Source organism: Notothenia rossii, assembly GCF_949606895.1.
Source record: "Notothenia rossii genome assembly, chromosome: 12".
NCBI lineage: Eukaryota > Metazoa > Chordata > Actinopteri > Perciformes > Nototheniidae > Notothenia > Notothenia rossii.
In genome coordinates, this window is record NC_136911.1 from 17,810,042 (window position 1) to 17,820,139 (window position 10,098).

Sequence of the window (10,098 nt, forward strand, 5' to 3'; positions counted from 1 at the left end):
CTGATAAGAGAACAGTATTGAAATACTGCAGGTTTTTGTCTAAATACTTATAGGATCTGTGAGTTTTGTGTCTCTGCTGCAGACTGAGCAGCCATCGTCAGGGAGCAGCCAGGTAAAAGGTGAGTGTGAGGTCACGATGTCCCGGCCCGTAAAGAGCTTACCTTTGAGTCCACGCCCTCTTTTTAGTCCCTGGCAAATAACAGAGCTGCCGGACGAGATTATAAAACCAGCAACGTGTGTCAGGCTGCACTCCTTTGGTCCACACAGAAAACTGCGTGACGTTTGTGTTTAAGCATCTACGGGCTCCTGTGGAGGTTTTGTCATTATTCAGTTCATGTTATCTCTATGCTAAAAAGCTGATCTGACAGTCTAAAAAAAAACGGTGCTTACTGTAGATGAGACGTTGAAGTACTTCAGTATTTTCATTTTTCTGCTACTTCAATTAATAATGTGACTTAATTTGCTAGTTACGTTCCTGATTCAGAATTACTAGCCTAACATTACATATTGATAAAATGGCCAAATCCTAAACTTAAATTCTGAATTCTTTTTAAATGGACATATTCTGATATCAGCTTACATGTTACCCATTTTAGTCCAGGTTTGGTGTGCATTAGATCAGTATAAAAATGGTGCAAAAATGTAATAAGCTATCTGATAAGGAATATTTCCCTCTGTGAACGGTGATGTAAAGATCTGGAGGTCAGGGTGTTCTATTAGAGGAGTCTTCAGCTAAAGCTTGGAGATAATCACAGCTAAACCTCTGAACCTGAACATATTCATGTCTCAGTAAACTGCAGTATTAGGTAATTATAATGGGATGATCCATAATGATATCCCTTCTGCATTCTCTGCCTCCGTGAGCTGCATTATCAGGAATGAGGGGAAAAGAGATTTACTTTTAGCCATCTCAGCTGCGGATACCAGCTATCTATCCACCATTATTTAATGACATATCTCAACAATTATTTCATGTATTGGAGTGAACTTTTATTAAAAAAATCACAATAATATTCAGAGGATTAGAGATATTTAAAAGAAGCACTAACAATGGAGATACCCATAGCAGAGGTAGAACTTAAGTAAATATATTGCAACCACTTACATGTTTATAATACACAAATGTTGCTGTTCCACATAGCCATCTTTAAATATTATTACAATACTCAGTATTAATTATACTGAACAGTATTTTATCTTACATTACATTCTTATTCTATTTTATATGTTTCTTTGTTTTATTTTTTGCTTTTAATTATAGTATGTTGCTTTATTGGAGGAGTCAGGACTTCAGATCTCCAGTTAAAATAGGCAAAAAGCTGATTTCAAACTCATAACGTACAAATAAACGATATTTTATTAACAGAGGTACTGATATGTGATCAGAACATGTGATCACATATCAAAGGCGTGATAGTGTTTTTCACTACTGTCATGATGTGATCACATATCAGAGGCGGCGCCTCCTTTAACGCCTTCACCTCTCCTTCAGCAACAATCCTCTTACAAAGAGAGAGAGGAAGGTAAGATCAGATCAAAATCATCATAATGGTCATGTTTCTCTTCTGAAATATATATTGGAGTCAAAAGTACAATATTTTCCTCTGAGATGTAGTGGAGCAGAAATTAAATAGCACTACTAAAAAGAGATTTTTTAAAGAAAGTTTACATTACGAAAAGGGGAGAAAAAACATGACCAGAGCCTATAGGGGGGATAGTCTACATTCTATATAGCTAGCATTGCTATTTATGTTATTTTTAGTCTTTCCAAATAATCCTACTTTATTACCTACATGCAAAATTCTCCATCACTTGAATATTGTCTATAAATGTGCAAAGATATCCAACATATACATTCATTTCACTCAGCGGTGGCGATACCTGGTCTTAACAGCAACTTGCAGTGATTAAATAACTAGATGGAGAAGCTTTGTGTGTTTATAACAGAAGTGTGTGTGAGATAGCCGATGTGTGTGTGCAGGGACGTGCACAGACACTTGGCGGGGCTATTGCTCTAAACTGGAAAAAGGGCCTCCCCCCGAAAAAAAATATAAGACCAAAACGATTATTAGATTGACTAATTTGAACAGTAATTCACATCATCATCTCATAACAAAATAAGCAGCAACTACTTGCATTCAGTTACTTCATTTTTAAAATGAAAACAAGTGACATTTTTTGTTTTGCGGTCCATATCTCATTAAAATATCTAATGTTAGAAACTACTAAAGACAAAATGGGGACAATTAAATGTAGTTTGACCATTGCAGGCATACTGATAAAATAGGGCTTCTATAATTAGCCTATATACCTTAAATAAACTCACTAATTAATGAAACCAGTTCAATACGCATTATTCTTATTCTTATCATTCTTTATGAGCGCAGTAATGTGTAAGGTATCTAATTACCTATTTAGTAACAGAGATGGTCAAATTAAAGTAGAGACATGGCAGAAATCCTACAATGAAGCGGGCAGTGAAGTGTTCTCAGAGGGCGATCAAGAGAAGAGAGCGAGCGGCCCCGTCGAGGGAGTTTACCATGCGGGCAATTACATGTAAGAAGAAGGAGAAGAAGAAGAAGAAACATGAAGCTGGTGTGTTTCCCGCAGCGAGACACTACAATACTAATTGTGGGCTTATCATGGTGATTCGACTACAACAGAAAGAAAAAAAAAACTCTCGCAGAGGGGCAGGTCAGTCAAAAAGGGGAAACGGGCCGTTCCCCGGGCAACAATAGCCCGTACCTGTGCACGTCCCTGTGTGTGTGTGTGTGTGTGTGTGTGTGTGTGTGTGTGTGTGTATGCGTGTACCATGGCCCTGGCCTTCCTGATGGCCTCGGCTCGGTCATGCAGCGCTGTAGGGTGAAGGGAAGCGTCACATTTTTCAGCTCCACCCGCTGCACCTAAACACCCCAGTCTGGATGCAGAGTAGAGCACCTCCTGCAGGACAAACAACATACATGATTTATTTATATCAAAAATACAAACAAGATGTTTATCAGGTAAATATCCCAATATTATGGTACAAGTGGCACCATTTAACAATTTCGTTATTTAAAAAAAGTGTCCTATTGTTAACACTGGATTCTTCTTCACCTGTTAAACAGATATAAAATGTAAACAAAACACATAAAGGAATAGAGTTTCAAGATGGGAAACAGATAAAGAACATGTTTTTTGTGTGCAAAAATAAATGGAAAATATTCTTCCTGTAAGAAAAAAAACAAAACATTTGTCTTTAGAGAAAAACTAATGAGTTGAGTATGTTTATAATACGAAATAAATATGGTTAGCTCTCACAAAACAGCATCATTAAAATAGATTTCCGCCACCGTTTTTGTTGATTTCCCTCACTTTCATTCTCTTTGCCATGCTTGTCCTCTGTGACAGTATGTCTGTCAGAGTGTGTGTGCCCAGCACACCAGCACACACACTCTGAATCCAGTGTTAACAGCAGGGTCGTTTGGGCCAGAGAGTGTGTGACCATTTTCAACACGCGTCGCCGAGAGCGAGGGGTCCACCACTCGGTAAAACCATAGGGTAAAACACAACAGCATACCTGCCAACCCTACCGATTTGGGCGGTAGTCTACCGCTTTTGACATGTTTGACATTCCTACCGACTTAGCTGGCTTTCCCTAGCGATTTTCAATCTTCCCAAACTATAACAAATAAAAATGACACTCCATAGACACTGGACTCGACTTTTGGCGGACACCGTTGCAGCGTGTCTGTGATCGCATCATACAACAGTCCTCTGTGTTTCTGAAAGAGAAACAACGTGCAGACCGGGGGTACGGCAGCGTTACCCCCGACGAGGCATTTGAGTCCTGCAGGATTTCCCCGTTAATATCAGTGTCTCGAAAACACATGTTGGCGACTGAAAGACATCCAGTGTTTGGTCTTTTCCGGAAGCATCCTACAGTGTCTCAACCATAGATTGGTCTCAACTGAAAGAGGACCACAAACACACACATAATACCATTTTGAGATTTGGGGATATTTATCTCCCATTCTTTCACTTTTTCTGACATTTTCAACACCAAACATGTCGTTAATGTCTCTGTTTAGTGAACTACAGCAATCTGAAAGCCTGTACATTATTTATATCACACTTTATCAGTACAAGAATGCAGGAAATTACTTTTTTAATGCAGTATTTTCTGATTTATGGCGCAACACAAAGATATTTCGCTCTGTGCAAACCTTTGACTAATATGTCAACAACATGAAACAAGAATATGAACCTAGCTTTATCCAATGTTCACACATGAGTTCTACATCCTGACACATCCTTCATCTACACTGTTTCAACTGAAAGAGGACCAGAAACACATTAAAAATATAAGAAAATGTGGAGACTTTGGGATATTTATCTCCCATTCTTTTACTTTTCGGACATTTTACAGACCAGACATGTCGTTGATGTCACTATTTACCAAACTACCACTTTTTCTGAAAAATGCATAAAATGTTAAATACATGGTTTATACATGTAATTACTGGGGTTCCATTTCTTCTGATTACCTCATTTGGGCGTGCACATTTGCCGCGCGCAAACCTACCTCTTTTGGATTTGGAAAGGTTGTCATGTATGCAGCATCCACCATTAATGGAACCCCGTCTGCAGTCAGAAGCTAAGCAGGGGATGAAGAGAGAAAAGATCATAGAATAAAAAACATAAAGGACTGTTTTCTCCCTGTGTGTAATGTTCATGCTGCTGACCTCTTGTGGCTGAATGGTGAAGGAAGCGGGTCCGCAAGTTCACTTTCTGGATGGCATCCAGCCAGGGGATGAACCAGAAGAGAAAAAGATATTTCATTTTCTATGAAAGCTTCAAGCCATTAGCTCCAACAGGGTTTGCTGACAGTGAGCTTGTCAAGTTGCCTAGCAACCCCGTTTCCCTCCAAACTTTATTGAGAAAAATCTTACAAACAAAACATTGCTTGAGTTGTAATCTATATATAAATAGAAAAATAGCATATAATAATAATTTAGAATTTAAATAAATGAACACAAAATATGTAAATAAAAGAAGAATAAAACAGAATAAATATATTTGTATACAGTGAACATAAGAATTACCAGTATCAACAGCTCATTATTGCTCAACAAGTACAGTGTAAGTTAATATAGTTTCACCCCTCGCTCTATACCCACATGCTCTCTGTCTTTCAGATACACATCACACTTCCTGTGAAACTGTCAGGCCACTACATCTGTCTTTTCAACTCCCACGAGTCATTCTGCTGCACACCTCCCTGTGTGAAGCTCTCTCTTTCTCTTTCATTCATCTTTACCTCTGCGGGTCTGCTTCTATGACCCCTGTAATAAGTCTAAGGTGCTGTTTTTGGAAATGAATCTGTTTGGCGTGTTTGTGGATGTCTGACAGTTTCTCCTCACCATGGCAGCAGCTGTGCCGGTGAGTTATCACGGCGCCATCACCAAAGCCGAGTGTGAGGCGATGCTGGGGAAGAAGAACAAGAACGGAGCATACCTGATCCGAGAAAGCGAGACCATCCAGGGGGCGATGTGTCTCTGTGTTTAGTGAGTAAACTGCAGTGGAGAAAGTCTCTTAATGGATTTAAGTCATGTAGGTTGGCACATGCAAGGATTTGGCATTTTGGATTTTGGTGCATAACATAAACAAAGTAAGATAAAATTGCAAAAATGAAGAAGCCTGGAAGAAAAATACAATAATAATGTGAAAAATCTATGTTATGATATTTTACTTGTTTCCTTCTACCTAACTACATTTCAGAGGCAACTGTTATTGTACTGTACTTCCACATGCAAGGTCTTTGCTTCGGTGTTCGATGCATAAAATTAACAATTTATGAATGTATTTCAAAAGTCAAGACACATGTATGTGTCTTGACTTTTGAAATACATTCAAAAGTAGAAGTAATAAATTGACTTCAACAGTGTAACATAGATAGATTTTCTTATCTTATTAGATAACGTAAGAAAATCTATGTTACACTGTTGAAGTCATTTTATTTATACCTAATTAAAAGAACAAATACTCAAAGAAGTTTTAAAGAGACTTAATAAAGATAAAGAATGTTAGCAAATAATTCTTGCTACATTAAAAATTTATTAAATGACTGTTGTGTATGCAGTCGATAAGTATATACTGCATATCAAAAATAACTTTATTTAAGTTAAGTTGGTTTAAGAAAGAAAGTATATATTTATGTGCATTACTGTACTTGCTAACCTAACATTTATTTTGCTTTTGAGGCTGCATGTTGGTTGGTTTCTGTTCACTACATTTTCCATTTTGCGTCAACAAAATGTTTACACATGACCCAAAATCATTTTCTATGCACCAACAATTGCACCTTTTTATATTTAAATGCGAACATGCAGTAAAAAGCTTCTAAAGGAAAGAACAATACCATTTCCTTTACGTGTTTTTTGCAGCTTTTATCAATAATTAATTAATTTAACATTTAACGTTTATCTTCACAGCAAACAGAAGGTGGTGTATACCTACAGAGTGCTTAAGACACACAGTGGACACTATACTCTCATGGTAAACACACACACACGCACACACACATACACATATATTTTAAGTATAGTAAAGAAAAGATTGGCGACACAGTCAAGATCCACATCCCTCTTTTGCATGCATAATTATTATTATTTCAATTTTAAGATTTCATTTATTTAATTTACTTAATTTTCAATTAAATAGCATCTCATTTCCTAACGTTGTTTCAAAGCCATTTACAAACAGGAGTTGTAATTTCAAGTACTTCCGTGTCAAATGTTCATATTCTTTGGGTTTGGATACCTATTCTTTGATCAGATATTTATAACTTTGGATAGTGTTTTATTGAGGTAAAACCTTTTGTTTAATTGTATGCATTGTGTGGTTTAATGTCCAATCTTTTTAATGAGAAAGTTGGTCAAAACAAGTTAATGTCCCACAAAGTCATGGATGGTACACACCCTTCCTTAGTTCTTAATTTATGTATATTTTGACGGCCTACAAAGTACTTAGTACACACCTTCTCATTCAACATTTCTACCACATCAAGCCAAAGATGGATACTTTAAATAATGTAAAATACAGAAAACATTTGGCTTTGTTTACACTTTCTGCATAACTCCATTCATGTCATTTATTTGTTTGGATGTGTTAAGTTTTAATCCAAGATGTAGGACATTATAATAATAATAAAGAAAAAATATTAAACTAGTAGGTGTGTACAAAGGTTTTACTGGTACTGAGTGTAATTGTTAGATGCAAAGTAGGTTGCGCATTAACACTGAGGAAATGACCACAGTGTTAGACACTTCAAAATGAAACCAAACTAAAATGCCCACATCTAAACTGAGTTATACAAAGACAGAAACGGCAGCAGAAACACTTTCTCAGTGTCAATATCATAAATGTAGAAATAATTAATGACTTCACCACAGATCAGGAGAGTTGATAAAAGTTTTGATTCCTAACTGGAAACTCATGCACATGTCACAGGAACTTCTCTGACGTGCAATTAGACAAAAACACAAATTTCCAGAACTCTGAATGGCCGCCCACACACACAAGATGGAAATAGCGACTGGTTATCAGGCTGATCAAGTTTCAAACTAACAGGGCTATTCAATGTTTTTAGGGCTCTTTGATTTTCTTTCTTTTTTTCATTACTTACGATCTAGTTTATTCTTCGTTGTATTATTGTTTTTGGGTGATTCATATATATTTCTTTCAAAGTCATTATTGTATACCCCTTTTCTCATCATTTCCCCCTTCTTACATGATGTATTTTTCCCCCCTTCTTATATGTTGTTAGTACTGAAACAGTTAGTTCAACATTGCTTGACAACTCTTATTATCTTGACTCATCCAGTAATATTTCAAGCAAAACTGCCCAAAACATGTGCTTCTTTAATCTGAGGATTTTACATTATGCTCAGATAATGGATATTTAAATGTCTTCTTTGACTTTTTTTTTTTTTTACAAACTGACAAATGTATAGACAAACCTTAGCTTGCTTTAACATGCAATGTTTTTCTCCTCTTGTATTGTGTTTTCCTCCTCCGTTGTTTACTGGATGCTGTTTTCTCCCTTCAGACTGCAGGAGGTATTGAAGAAACACATTTTAAGAATTTGGAAGATCTGATCCGGCACTATAAGAAGAAGAACCAGGGCCTCGCCATGCACCTGCGGCACTCTGTCAAAAGAAAGACAGCCATGTTGATCAAGCAGCCAGCAGAACCAGAGAGCATGACAGAACCACAGAGGATGGCTGAACCTGAGGAACCTGACTATGAGGAACCTGACTATGCAAGTATGTCACATATTTTATATCTTAAAATCGGTTTATGTCCAGAGAGTAAAGCAGACAATGCACAAAACACAACATTTGTATAATAATCAAACTAAGATCTCCTTACAGTGAGTAACATTCAGCTTTTTCATGAGCATATACAAAATAAAACAATATAAAACACTAAAGAAATAACACTCAGGGGATTTCTGCAGAAAATGTGCCCTGATAACCCGAGAACAATTCAAAAAATAATAGTATTCTTCATATAGGTTTAAAAAAACATTTAAAGCACAATTTCCATTAAACATCATCAGCATCTTCGTTTATTTGCTGTATTGATTGACCTGATATTGTCTTTATTTTCCTCTAGATGTTTCTGACTCTGACTACGTTGAGGTCCTGCCTGAATGAACAACTCTGACATTTAGCTTAAACAACACGAGCAGAGTGGAAAATACATTTGGTATCAAAAGCTTACAGACTGGATCAAATTCAGAAATATAAATAAGGTTGGACAAATGCTGAAGGAAAAGGCTCGCCTCCAGTGGATGGACTTTTATACAATTTGTCTCTTTCATGACACCCAGAGGATGAATTGTTTTTGTGAATTGCAAAAATGTGACTTGGAGTTGAGTGCTATTATAACATGCTAAGCAAAGATGTTAAATATTAGCATGTTGTCAATATTCATAGTTGGCATCTGTGTTGGAAGAAGTACTCAGATAGTTTAAAAATACTGCCCTCAAAATAGTACAAAAGTAAAAGCAGACCTCATCACCCATTTCAGAAGAAATTCATATATATTATTAGCTAAATTATAATTATTGATGGATCACTATCTTCATCATTTAGATGATGCAGCTGGTTAAGGACGAGCCAATTTGAGTAACTTAACATACTGTACAGTATCTAAAAATCAAATTTAGTTTACTTTCTAATAAAAAAAATACAATATTTGTAAGTAAAGTACTTCAAAATAACACTTTTGCAGTATAGTAAATATACTTTAAATCACTTGTTAGCATTTAATTCCTTGTTAATGCCGCTGTACATGTGTAGAATATAACTGTTCATCTGCAGGGACATAACATGATACTTTTTACTCCTGCTGTGAAACACTGGCTGTAAACTCAAGTTTCCATTTGAAAACAATCTGAAATGTGATTGCAAGTGCATTTATCAACATTTGCATCTGAATCATCATGACGCATGTGGAAACATATCCTTTATCTCAAAGTTACCATACTGGGAACTAGTTTCCAGTTCCAAGAATATTGGCCTCTGGGACATTGCATTTACATGAAACCAGCAAAACAGTGTTTGTTTTTTTAGTTACACTGCAGTATTCCTTATGTCATGGCTTTTATTTCTATCATGTTATACAGTAAAGAACATTTTGGCATTTGTTTCCATTCCTACAGACATGTAGAATGACAGGGTGGCTTGTATTTGTTATACATTTACACTTTATAAATACTAATCTATTCAATTTTCTTTTGTACCCGTATAATCTTTGGTGTTTTATGTGCAATTACAGTAAAAATATCCCTCTTGCAGACATAACATACCTGAAACTCATAGACTTTAGAGAACTTCCTCACTTCCCAGAATTATGTTAAGATATGACTTCAGAACCTTATTTCAGTGTATGCCAGATCAGCATATACTAAAGAGACCAAACCAAACCACTTCTGCATTGTCTGTTGGACAACAACATCACTTCACATCCTGTGTGCTTTCACACCTGCAATACCAACTCATGACACATTACATGTTAGACACTTTTATCCAAAGCGACTTACATACTTAA

At 36.3% G+C, this 10,098-nt stretch overlaps 1 protein-coding gene and 1 long non-coding RNA gene across 2 annotated transcripts; one reads left to right on the forward strand and one right to left on the reverse strand.

The window, feature by feature from the left end:
* Positions 1 to 2,814: 2,814 nt before the first annotated feature.
* LOC307026760 lies at positions 2,815 to 4,854 on the reverse strand. The gene is made up of 3 exons (XR_013804448.1): positions 4,725 to 4,854; positions 4,565 to 4,636; positions 2,815 to 2,940 (listed from the first exon to the last, which is right to left on the reverse strand). It is a non-coding gene; the product is annotated as an uncharacterized lncRNA (long non-coding RNA).
* A 354-nt stretch (positions 4,855 to 5,208) lies between these two features.
* On the forward strand, positions 5,209 to 9,777 carry LOC307026500 (SH2 domain-containing protein 1B). Its single transcript, XM_079661934.1, has 4 exons — positions 5,209 to 5,546; positions 6,474 to 6,537; positions 8,090 to 8,306; positions 8,659 to 9,777. Exons 1-4 carry the CDS (start codon positions 5,404 to 5,406, stop codon positions 8,697 to 8,699), a joined length of 465 nt encoding a protein of 154 aa, XP_079518060.1. The 5' UTR covers positions 5,209 to 5,403; the 3' UTR covers positions 8,700 to 9,777.
* The last annotated feature ends 321 nt before the right edge of the window (positions 9,778 to 10,098 follow it).

Coding starts and splice junctions, on each gene's coding strand:
- LOC307026500 (XM_079661934.1), top strand. CDS start 5,404: ATGGCAGCAGCTGTGCCGGTGAGTTATCACGGCGCCATCACCAAAGCC. Junction 6,538..8,089: donor GTGGACACTATACTCTCATG/GTAAACACACAC, acceptor TTCTCCCTTCAG/ACTGCAGGAGGTATTGAAGA. Junction 8,307..8,658: donor TGAGGAACCTGACTATGCAA/GTATGTCACATA, acceptor ATTTTCCTCTAG/ATGTTTCTGACTCTGACTAC.